The sequence below is a fragment of the Acanthochromis polyacanthus genome, chromosome 17, assembly GCF_021347895.1.
Source record: "Acanthochromis polyacanthus isolate Apoly-LR-REF ecotype Palm Island chromosome 17, KAUST_Apoly_ChrSc, whole genome shotgun sequence".
NCBI lineage: Eukaryota > Metazoa > Chordata > Actinopteri > Pomacentridae > Acanthochromis > Acanthochromis polyacanthus.
The window spans coordinates 367,721-390,713 of NC_067129.1; the positions used below are offsets into that span (position 1 = coordinate 367,721).

Sequence of the window (22,993 nt, forward strand, 5' to 3'; positions counted from 1 at the left end):
TATACCTCCTGTAGTCTACTAGAACCATGGAACCCAACAACCGTGGATCTTCGCCACATGGAACCTTAAAGTTCTCCCTTCTTCTGTTTTCAGTTCCTCTGCTGCTGCCAGGTCAGATTTCGTTCAGAAGCGACTCCTCGGCCATCGCTACACCTCCTCCCACCCAGAGAACTGCTTCTACCCGCCACCCTCCTCCAGTCAACTTGTCCAGAACCGCTCTGGCAGAACCAGCGTAGAGTACCACCAGCACCAGACCGGCCGAGGAACGTCCCCAGTGGCAGCCTCCACGTCCAGCCTCCAGCTCCAGGACCCGCTGTCCGACGGCTCCAAGCCCAGAGTGAAGCTGACGGGCTGGGCTAAGGCCTGGTCCGGTCCAGAAGAGGAAGGAGCTTTCTGGAGACCTGAGGAGGAACAGGCTGCAGTTCCAGAAAGAGCCAGCAGGGGCAGCAGCGAGGCTCAGGAGGACAGCACCCCCTCTGTCTACGATAACCTGGACCGAGCGTCTCCACAGCAGGATGACGCCGGTGGACATCTGGAAGCTACATCTCCAGGAGGACATGTGGGTGAAGAGGAAGTGGAGGAGGTGAGACAGAGGAAGGACTCTTCTTCTTCATGGTCCTCCTGTGAGGTTTTACCTCTGGATGAGAGCAGTGATGACGTGGAGGTGGTTAGTCCTGGTCTGGTACCACAACGGTCCAAGAGTTTACCCACAAGTAGAGTAGCAGAAGAAGAAAACAGCATCAAAGTCGATGAAGATGATGATGATGTCCACCATCCCAACTCCCTGGCCTCCGGTTCTGTTCTCAGTGACAGTCCTCTCAGTACAGGAAGTTCTGAGGTGTTCCTCCCCTCAGGTCCTCCAGACCTCCAGGACCCCAAGGACCACCACCAGCCCTGCGACGCTCACTCCCTCCTGGCCAAGCTGAGGCAGCAGATGGCCCAGCAGAGGGCCGAGTACCAGGCCAGGATCCAGAGGTGAGACACCACCAGATACGCTAAGCTAAGGTAGGCTAAGCTAAGTTAAGCTAGGCTAAACTAAGGCAAGCTAAGCTAAGACATAGCAGCCTCCATCAGAAATGTATAACATTACTGAGTGCTCCATCGACACGACAAATCTAACAGCAACTTAACGGCAACACAGCTGGTACAGGTTCTAACGCGTTCTAACTGGTTCTAACAATTCATTTAAACACAAGACACTTGTGCTCCAAACAAGAAAGATGTCACTCCACGAAGGACCCACCAGAGAGCAGTGATTCTAACATCTCTGGGGGTCATCAGGTGGAAACCTCCCTTCAGCAGTGTTTCTCCTATTTAGTCCCACAACACCTCCAAGAGGCTAGGATGAACTCTGGTATCCCAGATTCACCCCTCTAGTACCAGTTCCCGCTGCTCCTACACAATCCAACCAGCACCGTCATGTTCAGCTGACCCAGGCCCGTTTAGGAGATGCTCCAGGTAGGGACCAGATGCTGGCAGTTAGCTAGTGCTAGATGCTGAATACCTAGTGCTAACTGCTAAAAAGTGACAAAGAAACTATACTTAAAACCTCTCCAAACACCTCTAAATGCTAATGCTAGCTGCACTACTACCATGTCCACAGCAAACTTACCACAAGGTGTTTTGCAGATTCTACTCTGCAGAGCAGCAGAGTGTAGTGGCCTCTGATTGGCCAATGCCTCAATTGCCTGTTTGCAGGCCCTTTCCAGCTGTCCTTCAATACACAAGGAAACTATACAAGCCAGCTCACCAGACTTGCTAGTGCTACATGCTAATGCTAACTGCTAAAATACTTCACTCCTTCAGCCAAGCTTACCACAGACAGAGACTATACAAGCAGATTTCATCGAGGACGTAAAGACTAACTGCTAATTGCTAATGCTACCTAACAAGAAAAAAACAAAGACACAGCCACTACCTGACACCACTGACTCACCTGAGATGTTCCCAGAGAGGCTCTAACAGGCCACGCCCCCACCTGATCCTCTTCCGAGATCTCTGTCATTGGAGGAGGGAAAAGAAGGCGGGAAAGCAGAGTGAAGGAGAGGACTACTTCCTCACTACCTCTATTTCACTCTCAACTATTATTATTTCTCATAATCCATCTCCACTGACTAGACCTGCAGCTTCATCTGCCATGTCCCTCACCGTCTTCCTCAGACTCTGACCCTGAACAAATCTCCTACATCTCAGCTGGACCATCTCTGGTTCTCCATCCCCTCTGCTCAGCTTCTGTCTTTCAGGTGGCACATCCAGCTTTCTTCCTTCACTCACTGTTAACTCCGTGAAGTACAATCTTCTCCTTCACAGACCACAGAACAATGTCTGGACTCACATAGTTCACACTATTTCTTGGGGAACAACAAACTTTCCTCCTAAATCTACCTGCATTTCCCATCACCAGCTCCTACCAAGTGACTCCTGTCTCCTTCCTGACTGAAAGCCTTCATCCTTCTCTTCCTTTCCAACTAGTTTCACCACTAACCTCTTTTTACTAGAACCTCCAGAGTTCTCCTGCTTTCTCCTCTCTTCATTCCTGCAGCTAAACCTCTCAGCAGCTGATTATGCTGCCATGTATACCGGCCTTGTGATCTGGTCTGGTTCTCACAGGTTCTAACAGGTTCTAATGTGTCTGAGGATCAACAGCTGCATGATGTTCTTCTTTAAAAGACTTCAACAAGGCCACAGGAAGGAAGTTCATTTAACCGGGCCTTTTAAAGTAAGAGCTCCAAGTTAGCTAAAATAAATAAAAGTCAACAGGATGCATTGTAAAACACTACACTATCAAAATAAAGGTTTTGAAATGTGATAAAAGACCTACAAGGGAAATATGCAGGCTTTTCAAAATAAACACACTTCGTCATGGCTTCCCCGGGTGCTAGACTGTCAAAATAAAACCTCCCTGATGTCAAAGGAGCTACCAAACCGTCTGTCTCTGTGTCACACAGGTATTAATGGAAAAACCATTTGTATGAATGAGTTCACTTTCAAAATAAGAGTCTATATCCATTAACTGAGCTCAGTGAGCAGCTCCTGGATTTCATATTAAAATAAAAACAAACTATATTTCATAGATCAGTAAAAGCATGCTGTTTACAAAGAGTCACCAGAAATCTGTGGTGTGTGCTACACTTTCACAGTAAAAGCTCAGAGATATTAAAAAGGAACTTGTTGGGTTTAAAACCTGTAAAACACAGAGACAGCACAAGGAAGGAGAGACGGTACTCGAGCTTTTGTATTTTACTTGCTGCAAGGGGAGAGAGACAGGCTGTACACACCGTAGCATCAGACACCCAACTCCAAAGAGCCTGTGTCTCCTCTGCGTCTTTTTATTTGTTTCAGACAGGAATGTAACACAGAGGGTGGTACCATGACTCAGCATGAGATGACAATGGAAAACCCTTCTTCACGAACAGTAAGATATGAACAGAAAGACCTTCAGAGGCAGACATGTGGTGTTTGTGTCTGCTTGCCTTGTTATCTAGAAGGCCTAGTTCTGGTCGCCTCTCGGTATGTGCTGTGTCTGCATGTCTCTGCCGTAGAGTACAAAGCACACGTAGAATCATGGTTTAAAACACATACAGAGTCATGGTTCAAAAGGCACATACGTTTCACAGTCACTCAATGATAAATTAATGATCATCTAAAAGCAAGTATTCTATTCTAATTATCTTAAGTATATTTCTTCTAACATAACTACTATAAGTAGTTATGTTAGTAATAGAAACATAATTCTCCTAACAGAACTGATCAGTATGTGCAAAATATGCAGGCTTTTCAAAATAAAATGCACCTACATAAATTATCCATTATGTATCTCAGAAGCTGCATCGGCATTAAAATTTCTTCAGAAAGTTTCTATTTTTAACTATTATTCAGCATATTTTCCCAGCCTTGTTAAATTACAGATAAAATCCAATAAAATCACAGAAAAAAGTAAAAATTTGGATTTTGCTTTAATTATTGACCCAAAGCACGCCAACATCAGAGGCAGGAGTCATTCCTTCTTATGGACCATGTGACCATGAAAGTATTATATGTAAATGAGCTAAAAGAATGTCATTGTCTTTATTTATTCATTTATTTTCAGTTAATTTCACAGTTTTGTTTACATTTTTTGAATATTACAGTATTCCACCGTTATGTTTAAAGTTTCCCTGGAAAACTTCTGCCAGATTTCCAGTTTCTTCTTCTTTTCTTTTAACAAAAACAAAACAAACAAAAAACGTTTCTGGTTTGAACTCTTCGGACTGAAGAGCAGCTTCACGGTGTCAGAGCAGAGTCGTAGGAGAGCTGGTGTGCTCGAGTGACTCCTCATGAATCAAAATGTAAACTTCTGATCCAGAGTTTTAAACTGACAGCGTTCTCGTGTTCTCCATGCAGGCTGGAACGTTGCAACGACGTTCTCGAGCGGCAGGTCGCCGTCCTCCGAGTCCGTCTGGAGCAGCAGAAACGCAGCCGGAGCGTCGCTGAGCTCAAGATCCGCAACATGGAGCGAGCTAAAGCTGACGCTGACCGCCGAAACTCCACGCTGCAGAAGGAGATGGAGATGTTCTTCCAGATGTACGGAGACTTCAGAAGAGGAGGAGGAGGCAAAGACAGAATGGGGAGCATCTGAGGACGGAGAAGATCTGTTGGTTCCACGAGACTCAGAGAACTTCCCTCACCCTTCAGCTGGATCGGTTCACTGGAACCTCTCATGGAAATTCCCCTTGTCTTCCTGCTTTCAGCCATAAAAGTGAAGCCATAAACTTTCCTCAAACTTTGAATATTCCAAACTCCATCCATCTGTGAAGCTCAGGCAGGTTTTATACCAGAGACTGCTTTAGTAGAACTTCTCCAATCTTCAGCTGATGAAATGTTTGGACTGAAATATCATAGAGGAGCTTGTGTCCTTTAACCTGACTCTTTCTGGTTTTTTTCCCCTTCATTTTGGATTATTTCCTGCATTCCGGCTTCTCCAACACTATTTTTTTCAACTTCATTTTTTTGGGCTTTCATAGATTTTCCTCCACAAAACTTCAACAGCAAAGGCGTCCTGTTTTATTCTACGATAAAATCAAACATTTCACAGTTCTAATGTCCACATCTGGTGCTTCTACATCTTCATCGACCTTCCAGAAAACGCTGGTGGTTCATTTTCTACCAACTACAGCCACATTCACAGCAGTTATATACTGCAAACCAGGGAAAAACATTTACGTTTAATCATCTGAATGTCCAAGTTTCCTTTCTTTCACACCTCAGGAGTGAAGTCAATGAGGATTTCTGACCTTCTTGCTATCTTTCCTCTATTTTACAGCCCTAGATTTACCTGAACACAGTACACACTCAACATATTACGTCTTTGAAAGTTTAATAAATTCACTGTTTTTGATAAAATAAATGTTCGTTTTGAGTTTGATGCCAGCAAAGTGTTTAAAAATTTTGGAATTGGTTCAACAAGAGACTGGAAAAGTTGTGTAACACCAAGAACAAACACCTGGTGGAACCCATCACAACCAATCAGGGTTTTTCTGACAACAAATTTGTGTTCAACTGACTGCCTGAATGTAAAAAAGTGTTTTAGTAAGATAATTTTCTGGGAGCCATTTTGAATCTGCTTGGATCAGACGTCTACCAACATTTTAGTTTAAATGGTTCAACTTTTCTCACCAATCAGTTCTGAAAGTTAAAAGAAAATAATTTTATTTTCCTGTTTTTGGGTGACTAATAGTTATAAAGTGTGTTTTGTTTTTCAGTAAATGTCACTATTTGACTTCTGCATTATCCTTTTTTTGTTAACGTGAGCTCAAAGACGGAACTTTTCATGCCAGCTTCGTTTTTTCATATTTTAATCCCCCATAATCAGAGATTATTTGATGCATTTGTCTAATATTCTAGATTCTGAATCAATGACCTGATGTTGAGAAATGACCGTGAAGATTTAAGTTTTTATCTTTAATAGTTCCTCAGAGTTTAATGTTCAAACATACTTAAATTTGAATGTGTGAAAAAATGTGCTGAAAGTTTCTCAATAGGAAATTTGAAAAATAAGAATCTTAGAAAATATTTGCTGATGATTTGAGATAAAATAAACCAAAAACGGTTTTACTTTCCTGAGACGCAGCTGTAGGTTTAGTTTTAAACTTTAATATGTTCAGTTAGAGTCCGATCTGCTCATTTTTATTGATAATCCTTAATATTTATCCATTTACACACTAGTCCTCATTCCTTCCTGACTGTATTGTTTGGCTGGATTTTAAAACTTATCCAGGGATTTTTTAAACTGTCACCGGATCTGTTGAAATATTTGGCACGTTTTGAAATCGAAAATACACCGAAAATACACCGAGTTTGACAAAAGTAAGGAACTACCAAGAAAAGGCCTGTTGAGTTGTTTGCTTCTAAAACACATGAAAGTGATGACATGAACAAATAAAAGGGCAGCAGTAAAGGCAAAAAGATGGTTCCCGTGGTTTCTAGTAAACCTGAGTACCTAAAACAAATCTACATTCTGTGTCACTGGAGCAAACTTTGTTTGGTTTTTACTGCTTCAATGAGTGAAGCTACGTCAGACATGAGGATGCATGAAGACACTTTCAAGAAAACGTTTCAATTTTCACCTCCTTCGAGCTGAAACCGAAGCGGATTGAATTCTGTCCTGCCTGTGAATGAATGTGCATCAGATGAAACCTGCTCGTCTCTCTAGAGGCTGAAGTTAAACATGAACCGTTCTGTTCTGTCAGGATTTAATAAACACCTTTTTAAACCAAAAGAAAGAAACATGGGCTGGTGTTTTTACTGATGACAACATTTATTCTCAGAAACATCAACTAGAAAAACATCAGATAATGTAGTTCAGTCTGGCGTACACACAGAGGACTTTAAGACGGGACAGAATTAAAGGAACAAACTTTTCAACACTTTATGATCACAAACTTCAGACAAACACATTTAAGTTAACAGAAAGCGTCTACAGCTGCCGACAGACTGAACGAGTTCTTCTTGTTCTGATGAAACGACGATGGACCGACAGCAAAACAAACGACTGGAGCTGCTGTTTGTGATGCATCGGATCCATTACCGGGAAATAGACTGATCCCACTTCATTAAAAAAACAAAGAAAAAGTGAGAAATAACCATCAGCTTTATTAACAGTATTTTCTATGAAGCTTTGCATGAATCTTCTGGCAGAACTTTGCATTTATCATCTTCATCTACCAGCTGGAACTGAGAACTCGCTGAACCTTCTGGAATAAAAGTCAGCATCAGTCGCTTCCTCTGACGGTTAAGGACACGTTTTCTCTTTACGCTTCTGTGGCGACTTGTTCTCTTCTTTCTGATGCACCAGAAGCAGAAATCCTTCACATTTCTTTTCCATATCGTTGCAGTTTCAGTACAGTTTCACCTTCATCCGCTCACATCAGGAGGTTTTTTCTTCTTCTGATCCTAGAAAGGAATAAAATTAGCTGCTGCTATTTTAAAACTAATGGGTGAGCACGAGTCTGAGGATTTTCCTGAGACAAAATCTTTCTTTACAATATATCTGGAATAGTTTTGTTCTGTTGGTTGGTGCCAAACTACACTCCAGGAAGTGGTTCTTCTGCACATCCTGCTTAGAGAACATCAAAATAAAAGACCTTGAGAGACAAACAAGGTGTGGAGACTCTACATCTAGGACGTGTTGGCTTGGATAAATGAGGATAAAGTGCATTTAAAGAGAAACGTCTTAAACTGGAACCATCTTCACCTCCAGCTGGACAAAGTTCTCGTCTGTTCCTGGGCTGATTCTTGTCTGAGCTCCAGATAAAGTGATGATGGATGAGACGAATGTCAGCAGTTTTTTTTTCTCTTCTAAATTTCTTTTTTTTTAATATTTTGATTTGTTTCAGTGGCAGAGATGGTGGAGAGTCCAGTGGTTATCTGGAGCGCTAAAGGTCCCATGAAACGATGTGGAAGTTTTCAGATAAAACAAAAACAAAAACAGGGAAATTTCAGCCAAATGCATTTGAATGGAAGAGTCTGAAATCCAACTTCTGTCTTCACTGTTTGCACGAATAATAACTCCAGTTTATCACTGCTGTTTGTGTGACTGAGGCCAATAAAATAATTAGATTTCTGGAAACACACTGACAACAAGCAGCTGAGTAGAAAACAATAAATTTACAGGAAAAACTAAGACCAAGAACAGCTGGAACTGCTGCAGACAGACAGAAGAAGTTGCTCTGTGAACTGTGTGGGACGTTTTCAACGGATTCTCCACAGAAACCTGGAGACTTGGTAGAAACGATACAGGAAACGGTGGAAATGCAGCAGAGTTTTTGTGCAGGAGGCAGGTGAGTGTTTGTGTTTGTTTCATGGGACCTTCAGGGTTCGCTGGGTGAGGAGACTCTCAGAGACTTTCAGAGCCTCCTAGAAGCCGGAGGGCGTCAGGATGTTCATGTCTCGGTGTTTGAGCTTGTGTGGTCGGGCTCCCTGCCGCCGGCCGTCCACCGTCGGGATCTCCATCTTGGGCGGCGACACCTTCTGGGCGGAGGGGTTGTCGGCCAGCCGGGTGGCCTGAGTCTTCATCACCTCCATCGGAGACGGCTTCTGGGCGCCGCGGTACGCCTGCAGAGCAAAGCCTGCTGGGAGAGGAGAAATTAAAGAGGGTTTTAAAGGTGAGGTTTCAGGTGATGGTTTATAAATCATCAGGCTGGTTTATATCTACTCCGTTAGTCACAGAGGAGGAAAGTCTCTGGTTTTCTTCTTCACTGATTCTCCTGCCTGATCTGTGAAATCATTCATTTTAATGTGACCATGTTGAAAGAAATAAAACAAAATGAGCAGAGACAAAGGTCCAGACTCAATGCTAGCACAGATTTGGGGTAAAGAATTTAATAAACTGTGATCATGATTTAGCTTCCTGTGATTAAATGAACATGACGGAATGCAGAGCAGACGCTTTAAAATGCTCCCAGAAAACAACCCAAATAGTTAAAATGACTCAGCAGACACTTCATTATGTTCACTGCTCGTTAAACATCTAATCATCCAATCACACGGCAGCAGCTCAGAGCATTTAGACACGATGAAGACGACCTGCTGGAGTTCATCAGAACAGAGCAGAATTGGAGACTCTTTAACTGGTCTGACTGGTTCAGAAACTGCTGGTCTACTGGGATTTTAACACACAAACATCTCCAGGGTTTACAGAAAATAGTCTGAAAAAGAGGAAATATCCAGTGAGTGAAAACACCTCGCTGACGCCAGAGATCAGAGGAGAACATCCAGACGACAGTAAGTCCAAAAAACCAGCCAGATTATGAAGGAGACCATCTCTGAACATGTTCAACCTACAGTAGCAGAAGACACCAGGAGTCACTGATGAAACTACAACTCACCAAAACTGGACAACAGAAGAAAAACAAGAACGCTGCGTGGACCTGATTTCTGCTGCGACATCCAGAAGATCAGAATTAAAATGAACACATGGATCCATCCTGCCTTCTGCCAACAGGCTGCTGCTGGTGGAATGATCTGGAGGAGGTTTTCTCAGCACACTGTGGCCTCCTTACAACCTACTGAGCATCATTTAAACCCCACAGTCTATCTGAGTGTTGCTGCTGAACATCTCCATCCCTTTAGGACCACAGAGGAACATCTTCTGAAGCTACTTCATGTCTCAAAGCTCAGATCTTCTCTAACTGGTTTCTGGAACATGACCATGAGTTCACTGGACTCCAAGAACCTCCACAGCCACCAGATCTCCAGGAGAGCAGCTCTGGGATGAGATTAGTAACATGGATGAGCAGCTGATGACATCAACATGGACCAGAATCTCTGATGAATGTTTCCAGCAGCTTGTTGAATCTCTGACATGAAGAATTAAGGCGGCTCTGAAGGTAGATGAAGGTCCAACCTGGTACCAACGAGGTGTAGCTCATAAAGTTTGGGTCATATTTAAGAGAACTGCAGGTTTCATGTGAGGCGTTTAGGGAACATCTGTAAACTCCAGCGTATCAGTAACCAGATGTTGAGCAGCTTTAATGTGACCAGTTTGAAGGAAACACATCGGAGGAGCTCCAGGAAAAGATACGGGACAAAATCAACGTCTTTTTTGATTAAAATGTTTTACAAAAATCTACTCCTGAATCTCTCCATCAAATCAAACCAGTGATCGAGTTTCCAGTGGAAAAAAAACTTTATTCTCATTTCTAGCAGAAACAGGGATCTGGCTTCACCCTTTAATTTATCACTCCAATATTTTAAATGCTTCAGGACCTGGAATATTTAGTAGTTCTGACAGTTTAACATAAAGAGTGCAAAATGAGACCTGAGGTTTTTGTTTAGTATGAATGTCTGCTGTTGTGAGGATGATAAATTGTGTAACCGTTGGTGACAAACCTGTGTGTAACTAAGTGTAGTTACACAACCAGACAACCTTCAGTTTAAACAAAAAACAGATCGATGAGGTCACACAGACGTTAGATAAAACGTTATCAAAGGTGAATTAATCTGGTTAAACTCAACCGTTCTTTAATTTCCCTTCTATTGATTCTCAGAGGGATTTTATTGATGCTCTGATTTAGTTTTAACTCAACACATTTTTATTGATCTCTGGTTGAAAACTGTAATAAAGTGCTGATTCTGAAAAGAGCTGTAAGAATCTTCTTTTCCTTTCATCTTTTCCCTTCAGGGGTCGCCACAGTGAATCAATTGCCTCCATCTAACCCTGTCTGCTGCATCTTCTTCTCTCACACCAACTACCTTCATGTCCTCTTTAATCACATCCATAAACCTCCTCTTTGGTCTTCCTCTAGGCCTCCTGCCTGGCAGTGGGGAACTCAGCATCCTTCTACCAATATATTCACTCTCTCTCCTCTGGACATGTCTGAACCATCTCAGTCTGGCCTCTCTGACTTTATCTCCAAAGCCTCTAACATGTGCTGTCCCTCTGATGTCCTCATTCCTGATCCTATCCATCCTGGTCACTCCCAAAGAGAACCTCAGCATCTTCAGTTCTGCTACCTCCAGCTCTGCCTCCTGTCTTTTCCTCAGGGACACTGTCTCCAGACCAAACAACATGGCTGAAAAGAGCTGTAAGATTAAATTATTTATTACTATTATTATGTTTTCTTTTTTAAGATGATAAATGTCCCTGAAGGCTGTAAATTATGTTGCTGTCCAGGCGGCTGTTGCTAAAACAGTGTTTTCAGGCTTCTGGGTCAGTTTGTTGTTCCACCTCACATGGTTTCCAGACTTTACATATTTAAGACCCAAAACCAAGTTCTGTGGGACATTTTGGTAAAATTTTAAGAGTTTTCAGACCTGACATTTTTTTGTATTTTGATCCTCTAATGTTGGTAAATGTCAACATGGAAGCAGCTTGTAGCTTTGCACAGATAATTCCAGTATTTAGACTCTTATGGAGACCAGTTTCTGACCAGTGAGTTCACATCACCATAAGTATCAGACAAAATAGAAAAAATACTGCAACCTTCTACTGATCTTAGAGGCTTTAATAGTTGAAGAAATGTCAACCAGAGACTGTATTTTAGTAAAAAAAACATGATACCTCCATATGTACACCACCGTTCAGCAGTTTGGAGTCACTCAGAAATGTCCTTATTTTTGAAATAAAAGTATTTTATCCAATGAAGATAGCATTAAATGAAAGAGCAGTCCCCTGTCCTAAGATGGCCGCAAAGTGACGACGCCGCAGACTCCGTCTCGAGACATCTAGCGTTTGTATATATCTATGACCCGACCCCTCTGTGACCCCTCGGTGACCCCTGACCCCTCTGTGACCCCTGACCCCTCTGTGACCCCTCTGTGACGCCTCTGTGACCCCTGACCCCTCTGTGACCCCTGACCCCTCTGTGACGCCTCTGTGACCCCTCTGTGACCCCTGACCCCTCTGTGACCCCTGACCCCTCTGTGACCCCTGACCCCTCTGTGACCCCTGACCCCTCTGTGACGCCTCTGTGACGCCTCTGTGACCCCTGACCCCTCTGTGACCCCTGACCCCTCTGTGACCCCTGACCCCTCTGTGACCCCTGACCCCTCTGTGACGCCTCTGTGACCCCTCTGTGACCCCTCTGTGACCCCTGACCCCTCTGTGACCCCTCTGTGACCCCTGACCCCTCTGTGACCCCTCTGTGACCCCTCTGTGACCCCTGACCAAACAAACCCCTATCTGAACCTGTCTGTCAGGATTTAGTGCCTCTACCTGCAGCTGTTGAATCTGATCCCAGATCTGAGGTGGACTTCTGGAAAGGCCGAGGTCCAAACACTCCCCAGCGTTCTACGACTCCTCCGACCCCGGCCGGTTCTCCTGCTACCATGTCCACGCTGCTGCTGGAGGAGCTGATCTCTGAACTGGTGCTGCTGAACCAGCTCCTAGAAGAACACACTGAGCGTGAGATGGACGAACACCAGCAGGACTCTGAGCAGTAATGCTGAACATTCGGTGTGTTGGTACCGGTGCTGGAGCTTTGGGGAGCTGTGAGGGGTGCTGGATGGAGTGGACTGGGCTGAGGAGCTCTGCCGCTCTTCTCTGGCCTCCATGCTTTGGATCTGCAGCTTCTGGACAGGAACAAAGATTTCAGTCCAACATGTAGCAGCTTTTATTATCATGGGATCTGGAAAAATGGAGTCTATATTTATCAACCAACAGCTTTCAGTGTTTTTATTAACATGGAATTAAAGTTTCACTCAGATTTTCAAACATAAACTTTTATTCTGTCAAAAACACACCAGATAGACTGTCTTTAGTCTTTAGCATTCTGAGCATTTACACTGTTAGCCACAGGTAGCTAGCAGCTACAGCAGTTTATGCTAACAAACGCTCAGATTCAGCCTGTTGGCATTTCCTAGCTTAGCATTAGCCTCAGGTAGCTAGCTAAAATCAGACAACCAGCAGACATCTTTAACAACACAACCGCCACAGATGCGCTCACTTTGTGTGACCTTATGGAGAGGTCAGCAGACACACCTGTAACTCCACGTCATGAGGCAGTAAGAGGCTCCACCTGGTGGCTGAACCAGGTACAACAGCTAACTGACAAAGCAGGTTCCTTGTCTTTTGCCTCGTCAGTTATTATAATTTAATTCACTGAACCTTCTAATTATTCTTATCCCCACACATGGACAGGACACATACAGTAAAGCTAATGAGCTGATGTTAGCTTATCTGACAGAGACTGATGCATTTTCTTGTTGCTTTTGACCATTTGACAAATAAAAACACCAATTATGCATGAGTAAATAAAACCCTAATGAAGAAAACTGGATAAAATGATCACTACTGTTCAAAAGCTTGGGCTCACCCAGGCAAAAACTCCGTCTTTTATCCATGTGCTAACATAACTGAACAAGGGTTTTCTAACCATCAATGAGCCTTTCAGCACCATTAGCTAACACAATGTAGCATTAGAACACAGGAGTGATGGTTGCTAGAAATGTTCCTCTGTAGCCCTATGGAGATATTCCATTAAACATTTACAGCTAGAACAGTCATTTACCACATTAACTATGTCTACAAAAAAAGATTTTATTTCAACAATAAGGACATTTTTAAGTGACCCAGACTGTTGAACAGTGGTGTATATTTATTTGTATAACTCCCTATTCTAAAGCCTCCTTTGTGCTGCCAGAAACACATCTCGTCACAACAGGAAGGTTCTCAGGTGTTCACAGTCTAAAGCCAGAGCAGTTTATCCTGAACTGTGACCTACTGATGTCTTAGAACCAGGAGCAGCTGTTTATTTGCTCCATCCAGGCTGTTTGAGTGCAGATTAAAGTCATGATGGTTATAGAGTCACTGTCAGGGTTCTACAACAACACATGGAGCTTTGAACTGAACTTATCCTGTTTTAAGACACAATAAACCAACACAGACTCTTATTATTGGATGGTAATCTGCGTCCTGGTGGTGTTTGTGTCTCACCTGCAGGGACTCAGGTATGCGGTGGTGGTGTCTGGTCTCCTCGGCGGTCAGGCCTTTGTGAGGTGTGTAGCTGGTGTCGGTCAGACCTGCCCTCTGCTCAAACGTGTACATACTGTCCTGGGTCTGCTCTGAGAAACACGGCAGAGACAAAACGGTCATTTTACAGTTTTCATGTTGAATGGAAGAGTGTTAAAATGTAAAACTATCAAATAAACTGCTTTGTCACATAAAATAAACAAGATAGAAGGACTTCTGTGGATGTTTGTTCCTGTTTTACGACCACAGACGTGGAGAGAAGTCCTACAGCAGCATCAACAAGTCACTTAGAAATATGACTACACAACTTAATAGTCATATTTTAGTCCTTTTTCTGAATTTAGCACTGCTCTTTTCTTTATTATTGGACTATTTTTTGCCTCTTGACATTATTAAATTCTCAGTTTTGGTATATTTTAGAAAGTAAACATAATTTAGCAGTATTTGTATTTATTCTCAGATCTTCAGGGATTTCTGCTCTACTAACCCTGATTAGATTGAAACTTTATCATAAATTATGAATAGATATAATGGTATTTGTTAAATTCTACGTTGATATGTCATAATGCTTTCTGATATAATCTCGGTAAAAACTGAACATCAAACCACTTTTTTCAGGCTTTTCTCCACATTCAGGCTGTTTGAACAACATCTCACATGAGCCTGAATTTTTCAGTTATTTCTTTGCATCCTTGATTTTAAATCTGTAGTTTTCTGGCTAACTCTGCTCTCCCAGCAGTACACATCTACCTGTATGTTTGTGTTTTTACAGATTAACGTGTTCTGTCTGCTCAGTCATTAAAGACATTTAAACTAAAACACCTTTCTGTTGGAACCAAGTATTTCATATTATTGACTATTCTGTGTTTTGTATTATTGTGACATGAAATTATAACCAGTTCACTTCTGTACGATCAGTTTTTGTGAATGTGAGCTAAAAGGAGCAGCTTTACATCACAGATTCATTACTTTTTGTGGATTTTTTATTTTTTTCAAAAAGAGCGTATTGTTCACAAAAATGCTAATAATAATAATAATAATAATAATAATAACAACAATGACAGTAACAACAATATAAACATAACATACATATAAGCTAAATATAAAACTAGAATAAACATAATAACCACATGTTAGATTTTATGCTGTTATTTTATTTATTGGTTACTTTTTATCCCAAATAACCAGAAGAAATCTAAAATGTAAGAAGCCCCAAAGCTCAGGTATTAGAAGGTTAATCAGAGATTATCTGATTTATTGTAGATTCTGAATAAATGTTTTATATATTTAATAGATCCTGAACTGTTGTTCAAACAGTTTTAAATCTAAATGTGTGAAAAAAAGACGCTGAAAGCAGGTCGATGGTCAGTTTTTATAATAAATTTATCTCAGAAAGTATTCAACGTATTAAACTGAAATTTAATCTCTATAGATGTCCATATTTTATGCAGTAAAAGCTTTAAACAAATCTGAGATGGTCGAGAAAATCTGTTGAAGGTGGATTTAAGGTGGAATGATCCATAAGTGTTTCCTAAACAGAGCAAACTAACATCAGGGCTGTAACTTACTGGTGATGAGAGAATTCATGATGAAGGAGGAGGCCTTGGCTTTCACTACCGTTGTTGACCTGGAGGGGGCGCTGTCCTGCACCGTGGAGTGGCTGACTGTGGTCTCATCCTCCTGGTGGAGAATAAAACATACAAACATCATCATCTGTAGTCTTCATGTCTCCATTTAGCTCCATGATGGAGAGCAGAGCAGACCGACCTCAGCCAGCTGGGAGAACTTCCTTTCAGGTATGACGGGACGCCTCCACAGGTTGTTGATGCTGATGTCATGAGGGGGCGTGGACATGGGGGCCTCCAGGTTATCGTCGTAGCTGAGGGCCCTCCGGGTCATTCCGATGGGAAGCTTCATCCCGCCCATCCCCGAACCCTCGATGGCTGCAGACAAACAGCAGCAGGTTAAGATGGTACGGGGAAAAAAAAAAAGATGGTACGGAACGAGAAGGAGCAAAATAAGGCCGGAAAATAAATACTGTGGAAAAATATTTATATTCTTCAGGGGTATTTTTATAACATTACATCATTTATCACATTTAGTAATTATGGTGTTTCAATTGTTGCCAATATTCAAAATAATTCTTTAAAAAAGTTTTTAAGAAATCCCAAAAACCATCATATAAAAAGACAAAAAGCAAATATAGATTGCTAACAATAACAAAAACTACATTTATCACATCAACAAATTAATAGAATTATCAGTTAAGAAGCAGCAAAATAAGGTTATTAAAGTGTTGAGGAAACCTGACACCTGGTATCTCTGACTGGGTTTAGTTTTAGTTGATCCCACTCACACAAAGAAAGCCTGAAACTGCCTTCATTGTTCACTCAGCCACGGCCTGTAATCTGCTCCATTCTTCCATAAGATACAGAGACATGGCTGCACACATTTACTCACTAAAGGCTCAGTAAGATCCAGGAACACTGTCCTGTTAAAAACAGAGTAAAGGTCCCTCAAACTGCTGCTACAGAGTGGGAAGAACGCAGTCAGTGACCTGCTGTAAACATGGAGAGGACATCAGAAGTTCTGCTTCAGGATGAACTCACCTGGTAGATCTCCAGAACCAGACATGGTGGCAGTACAACAGTGAACAAGATCGATCACGGTAGGACCTGAAATAAAGAAAATAACTGAATGACAGGCTGCAGATGGAGGGAACTGTTCTCTTCTTTACACAGAAAAACATTTCCTCTGATCCTGGACATTCCTCCATGAACATCCACACGACTCCATCACAGCAACAATCTACAAACAGAGTGTAAGTTAGACGGCTGATTAACTGGTTTCTACCTTCCTCCTTTGCTGCCGAGACGTGGACGAGGTGAAAGCGGTTACATCCGTCTGCCTGAGACACACAAAAGCTTCTGGCAATGCATTGTGGGAGAGCAGCGAGGCCAGCTGAGGACAGAACAGAGGTCAGAGGTCAATCACCTATTCAGTTCAGAAGTACAACTTTACTGAACCTACAGAAGGCTTTAATCTAAATATACACTACTGCTTAAAAGTCGGGGTTCATCCAGATAATTCCATGTTTTCCATTAAACTCCGTCTTTTATCCATGTGCTAACATAACTGTTCAAGGGTTTTCTAACCATCAATGAGCCTTTCAGCACCATTAGCTAACACAATGTAGCATTAGAACACAGGAGTGATGGTTGCTGGAAATGTTCCTCTGTACCCCTATGGAGATATTCCATTAAAAATCAGCTGTTTACAGCTAGAACAGTCATTTACCACATTAACTATGTCTACACTGGATTTATCATTCATTTAATGCTATCTTCATTGGATAAAATACTTTTATTTCAAAAATAAGGACATTTCTGAGTGACTCCAAACTGCTGAACGGTGGTGTACATATGGAGGTATCATGTTTTTTTTACTAAAATACAGTCTTTCGTCGACATTTCTTCAACTATTAAAGCCTCTAAGATCAGTAGAATTTGCTGTGTAGCAAGACAAGGTTGCAGTTTTTGCTATTTTGACACACTTATGGTGATGTGAACTCACTGGTCAGAAACTGGTCTCCATAGGGGTCTAAATACTGGAATTATCTGTGCAAAGCTACAAGCTGCTTCCTGTTTATCTTCATGTTGAAATTTAACAACATAACAGAATGAAAATACAGGCCAGAAACCATGAAACTCTTAAAATTCTGTCAAAATGTTCCACAGAACTTAGCTTTGAGTCCAAAATACGTAAACTGTGAAAACACCCTTGGTGATGGAAAACAGAGTCTGAAAGGACAGAGACTGACCCAGAAGCCTAAAACACAGTTTGTTTTAGCAGCAGAACATCACAGCCGCCTGCGACCTCAAACTTTTGAACGGCAGCGTACATTAACAAAATAAAACTAGAAACTGATTGGCAAATGTACTGGAAAAATATAAACCCTACAGTTCCAGTTCCCTCAGTGTGCAGCATACTTACAGAATGTGAAGTTAAACTCTTTGTATTATCAGACAGCCCATCATATAAATGTTTAGCTTCTCACATTCATATCTACATCTTCTACATGTAGAAGAATGTGTGAAATATCCACAGAGCCTATGGATAGTTCTGCTTTTTAATATTGTTTTCCTGATGTTCCAGACATTTGTGCTCTGTACCAGGGCTGTCAAACATAAGGCCTGCAGGCCAAAACCGGGCCGCCAGAGGGTCCAATGGGACGACTTTTCAAACAGTAAAAATTACAGACATTGAATATTTTGGAACCCTATCCTTGATGCACTGACACAATTTCATTTTTTTATGTATAAATTTCTCCATTTACAAGGCAGGGAGATAACATAACCTTTTCCTTAACAGCTCCCACTTTAGTTTTGTGGTGTGTCTAAAATCATTTCTACATCTTGACAAGTTCTAAACTACTATATTGCTCAGTTGCAGACAGCTGCCACTAAATGTTTTGTTCCTTTGTACATATCTGATACACAAATGACAAACTGAGGCTTAATACTGTTGAAATTTAAGTTATTTTTCTTAGGAAATATCAGGTTGTTCATAACGTTTTATAAAAAGATGAAGAATGTCAGAATGTACTTTTTGCACTAAGGCAAAGAGAAACACGAGGAGTTGTGATTATTTATCGCTTATTATGTTCTGATTTTACTGATCACTGGAGACCAATCACCTGAACTAAAATCAGTTTGATACCCCTGCTCTATACTATTTAAAGGATTATATTATTTTAAACTGACCACCAGCGTTAAACATGCACTGATTTTGGCGTTTTAAAATATTATCAAATTAATATTAATGTAAAAATTACGAGAGAGAGAGACCCAGTAAACAGAAGCACATCCTTTTACAACATCCACTGTTTGTGGATTATTCCAGAGGATGGAGTGTTTGTGGATTATTCCAGAGGATGGAGTGTTTGTGGATTATTCCAGAGGATGGAGTGTTTGTGGATTATTCCAGAGGATGGAGTGTTTGTGGATTATTCCAGAGGATGGAGTGTTTGTGGATTATTCCAGAGGCTGCCGTCAGACGGCTGGGTTACATAATTCCTGCTGCAGCATCAGGGATGCTGCATCACTGACAGTCACTTCAGATGACATTTTGTTGTGTTGGAACATCAAGCAAGCCTTACAGCAAACTGCAGCTTAACAAACAAGCGTTTCTGAGCTCAAATGATGATTATTTCACAATTTCACACTGAAACAGGGATGGAAATTAGCACCCTATATTTAATCCTTTTGCACAGCTGCATCATAGACTAAAAATAACATCAAATGACGGCAGATTCATGCAAACATTTCACCAGGATTAGACAGCAATATACCTGAAATTCTATTCAAAACTCCATTCAGGAATTTGGCATTTTAAAGTCCTATTTAATAAGACGAACAGATTCATTACTGTGTGTTATCTTCGACATCGCATGATTTCATTAAATATGCTAAAGACATCGTAATTAGCTAAGAACATTTATTTTAACGAAAATCCAACAAACTTAATTAATTTCCGGTAAAGCTAAGAACAGAAGAGACGGATCTAAAACGTACAGTTTGGCAGATTAACGGAAAAAAACCCAACCAGGGGCGTTTTAACTCAACCCGAATTCAACCATGGGTCCTACACGTTCACAAAATGCCCGAAATCAATTTTTCATGGTTATAAGATGCAGATAAGCGTTAGATCGTTAAATGATCTCATTTTAAAATGAAGTTCGGCTGCTACTGCTGCGGAAGCTAACAGAACCGGTCTGAACTGGACGCCGGAAAAACGGGAGGATAACGGCGTTTCGGTTTAGTTTGATTTATTTTCTCTCACCGGTAGAAACGGCGACTTCAAAGCGACGACACACACATCGGTGACCCTCCTATGCCGTCTTGTCCACGTCGAGAGCAGCTGAATGTTTGAGTAGCGGCCATTATTGTGTTCGATAAATAGGAGAAGCTTCCTCTGTGGACGGTACCGTCGCTTGTTCTCGCCAACCATCGCGAGATTTCATTAAAAGCTAGAGATGACGTATTCCCCACATTAAAAACTATTTCTGGAAATAATAAAAAAAAATATTAATAATTCAAATTCTCAAAACTATCACTTTGTAGATTTCTCTGTTTTGTTAAGTTAGAAACTGCCTATATTAGAAAAATGTATTTTTACAAATTGTAATTCATTCTTTTTCAACATTTGACCATAAAATCACACAGTTTTACTAAATAAATAACATTTTACAGGTATTCTCTGTTATTTGAAAGAAATATACTGCATAGGACTGACAAATTGTAAATACTTTATACACTGTTATTTCCATATAATATCTTGCAAATTCACACAATACAGAGTATAACTTTATATGTTGTTTTTAAAAAATAGTTAAAAAGGACCAACACTGTGAAAATATCCAAAAATAGTACTTCATTCTTTTACAACATCTGATAATAAATCCCACAGTTTTTACTGAACAGAAATCATCATCAAAAAGATACTTTACAGATATTTGGTGTTATTATATGAACATAAAAATCTGTACATTAGACAGCTGTTGTAAAACTGTAAATAACTCTATAAACTGTTTACCATTTTACATATTTTTCCTGTTTTGTTAAGTTACAGATATTAGCTCGTAAAAACCCTTTACCTATTTATTTATTGGTATTAACTTACATGTTGAATATAAAAACAGGGTAGTTTCCCACTGCGTTAATGTTTATTTTTCTGGCAATTCTGATGCCACCCCCTTCTTTTTTAAACAAACAAACAAACAACAAACAAACAAACATTCTTTTCTGTCTTTCTACATTTATTATTATTATATTGCTTACAGTGTCCAGGTAGATCTTTGCTACCACAGACTGATTTTATGTTGCTACCAGCTGCAGCTGTTTGTCTCCACCTTGTGGTTCTTCTTTTTCTATATTTTTCCACCTGTGGAATCCGTGAATCTAAACTAAACTTCTGTCTATTTCTAGCAGCAAAAACACGAGGAGAAACTCCGCAGAGCCACTTTATTAAAGTAAAACGTTTGGAGGAAGCAGCTCCTGGATGAAACCTCTGAAGCTCTGTGAACATTTTCAGGAGGAATCAGCGGAACTTCTCCTTCCTCCTACTGGATATTTGCATACAGCCTCAGAGCGCCTCCCTCTCCTCTTCCTCTCCCTCAAAATACTCCTCAGACCGGACTTTCCTCTCCAGTTAGCGCCGCAGAGCAGGAAGTGATCCCGGTGCACGACAGCGCTCTGCCTGCTTCTTCTCCACACTTTACGGTCCACAGATCACCATGTCTGTCCAGGCGAGGCAGAAGACGACGACCACCTACCGGACGGTGAACCTGGCCTCTGCGGAGCCCGTGACGCGCACGGTGATCTCCGGCGGCAAGGTGTCCCCGGTGTCTCCGGTGTCTCCGGTGTCTCAGGTGTCTCAGGTGTCGACGCTGCCCTACGCCCTGAACGGCTCGTACGAGGGGTGCGCTACCTGGTCCCGGTGCAGCAGGCCGTCCAGCAGCAGTCCTACCAGGCCGTCCAGCAGCAGTCCTACGTTCCGGTGCAGCAGGCCGTCCAGCAGCAGTCCTACGTCCCGGTGCAGCAGGCCGTCCAGCAGCAGTCCTACGTCCTCATGCAGCAGCCGATGATGCAGCAGATGGTTTCTCCGGTTTACCTGCAGACGATGCCGCGGCTGAGCGTCAGCAGCCTGGAGTCGACCTGCTGTACCAGCAGAGCGCAGTGGAGGTAAAAACAAACATAAAAACCTGTGATTCTGCTCTTTAGAGCTCAACAACAATCTCTAACCTGGGAGACAAACTGAGCCTCAATCTGACCTTAAAAACATCATCAGTGGTACAAACCAGGCATTAGAAGTTCTATTCAGGTCATTTCCTGGTCTTCAGATGTGTTTCCGCCGTGGAGACCAAGAATTTACTGCCTTTAAGTCGACTATTAGAAAAATGTGATGTAGGTGTCTAGTTTCTGCTGTTGTGTGAAGTTAAACTATAAAACAGAACAAAACAGAGTAATAACTAGAAATAACCTGCTGTAAGCAGGACGGCAGCTGGCTAACAAAACACAATTAATTCATTAAAAAAATGAGTACTTGTAGCTTTATATCTCCTTTATTACAACAATACGATCTAAGTTAAATGACATCAGACAACACAAAACAGGAGATCTTTCAATAATTATTTCAACAGAAAATGTCCACAGGCTACGGGTACGGTCCGTACCTCTAGCAACAACCTAATGTACAAAGATATCAGTTTGACGTGTGTTTTTTCTGTTTACGGGAACTTAAATGCTAAAATACCAACAGGAATATTTAGAAATTAGCTGCTGAAAGCAGGACGAGAGCTGTTAACCAAACACTGAGGTTATATTTTAGGAGTTTTTAAATAAAAAATGAGTACGTGTAAACCTTCAGATAATATGAGTTTAATGTGCAGTTTTTCCTGTGTGAAGTTAAATCAACACAAACATGACATCTCTGAAGATTAATAGAGAACTGTTCACGTTCTCCAGTTTTATGACTTTTTCTATGATTATTTGAGAGAAAATACGTTTTTTGTTATTTTACTTTTTATTAATTTTGTGTTAATAAATGTACATTCATAACTTCGTACACAAGATATTAAGGCAAACATCTGTTTTTCCATGTGATAGTTATACACTTCACTGACTTATTACACAATTAAAATGCTCTGTAGCCAAAACAAATGCCGTCTATATATAAGCAGACATTGTGTACATTCAGCTGAGATTAGAGAACAATGAAGTTTAATAACAGAACACAATGAACAATCCCCTTTCCCCACCCTCCCCAGCCGTTCAGTCAAACAAAATGCACTATGAAACAGTATTAATTAATCGATCAGTTTCAATTATATTCTCTGATTGTCAATTCCTAATTTGTGTTAAGAATGGTTAGAAAATAGTGTTTTTGATATCTTCAGACTTAATATTCTTTTCAAAGATACCAGTTTATAGTTTGGTTTATCTGTTTATGTGAAACCTAAATCCGTAAAATAACAACAGAATGTCG

At 41.3% G+C, this 22,993-nt stretch overlaps 4 protein-coding genes across 5 annotated transcripts in view; 2 read left to right on the forward strand and 2 right to left on the reverse strand.

Moving 5' to 3' along the window:
• Positions 1 to 6,682, forward strand: part of LOC110965578 (rho GTPase-activating protein 24-like) — a 16,190-nt gene extending 9,508 nt beyond the window's left edge. The window contains exons 9-10 of the mRNA XM_051937757.1: positions 94 to 975; positions 4,384 to 6,682. Coding sequence (XP_051793717.1) covers positions 94 to 975; positions 4,384 to 4,618 — 1,117 coding nt within the window. The 3' untranslated portion in view covers positions 4,619 to 6,682. The remainder of the gene's footprint in view (positions 1 to 93; positions 976 to 4,383) is intronic.
• Positions 6,683 to 6,772: 90 nt separating this feature from the next.
• LOC110965579 (putative monooxygenase p33MONOX) lies at positions 6,773 to 19,963 on the reverse strand. 2 transcript variants are annotated; one of them, XM_022214681.2, is made up of 9 exons: positions 19,790 to 19,963; positions 16,802 to 16,909; positions 16,558 to 16,623; positions 15,716 to 15,891; positions 15,517 to 15,628; positions 13,913 to 14,040; positions 12,446 to 12,549; positions 12,194 to 12,363; positions 6,773 to 8,606 (listed from the first exon to the last, which is right to left on the reverse strand). In XM_022214681.2, the coding sequence occupies exons 3-9, from the start codon at positions 16,580 to 16,582 to the stop codon at positions 8,395 to 8,397; spliced, it is 927 nt and encodes a 308-aa protein (XP_022070373.2). In that variant the 5' UTR covers positions 16,583 to 16,623; positions 16,802 to 16,909; positions 19,790 to 19,963; the 3' UTR covers positions 6,773 to 8,394. The 2 variants fall into 2 exon arrangements, with proteins under 2 accessions (XP_022070373.2, XP_022070371.2); XM_022214679.2 differs by having other exon boundaries at positions 6,773 to 8,609.
• Positions 8,616 to 22,993, reverse strand: part of LOC127530597 (uncharacterized) — a 155,070-nt gene continuing 140,692 nt past the window's right edge. The window contains exon 2 of the mRNA XM_051937749.1: positions 8,616 to 10,731. The gene's annotated coding sequence lies outside the window, so the exon portion shown is untranslated. The remainder of the gene's footprint in view (positions 10,732 to 22,993) is intronic.
• The window catches only part of pof1b (POF1B actin binding protein), a 52,234-nt gene continuing 49,602 nt past the window's right edge, over positions 20,362 to 22,993 (forward strand). Inside the window, 2 exon segments of the mRNA XM_051937884.1 lie at positions 20,362 to 21,420; positions 21,423 to 21,690. Coding sequence (XP_051793844.1) covers positions 21,243 to 21,420; positions 21,423 to 21,690 — 446 coding nt within the window. The 5' untranslated portion in view covers positions 20,362 to 21,242.

Excerpts from the sequence above, each read along its gene's own strand:
- LOC110965579 (XM_022214679.2), bottom strand. The coding sequence starts at position 16,582 with ATGTCTGGTTCTGGAGATCTACCAG. Across the intron at positions 15,629-15,715 it reads AGTTCTCCCAGCTGGCTGAG|GAGGATGAGACCACAGTCAG; the intron begins GTCGGTCTGCTC and ends ATTCTCCACCAG. Across the intron at positions 14,041-15,516 it reads CATGAATTCTCTCATCACCA|AGCAGACCCAGGACAGTATG; the intron begins GTAAGTTACAGC and ends CGTGTTTCTCAG.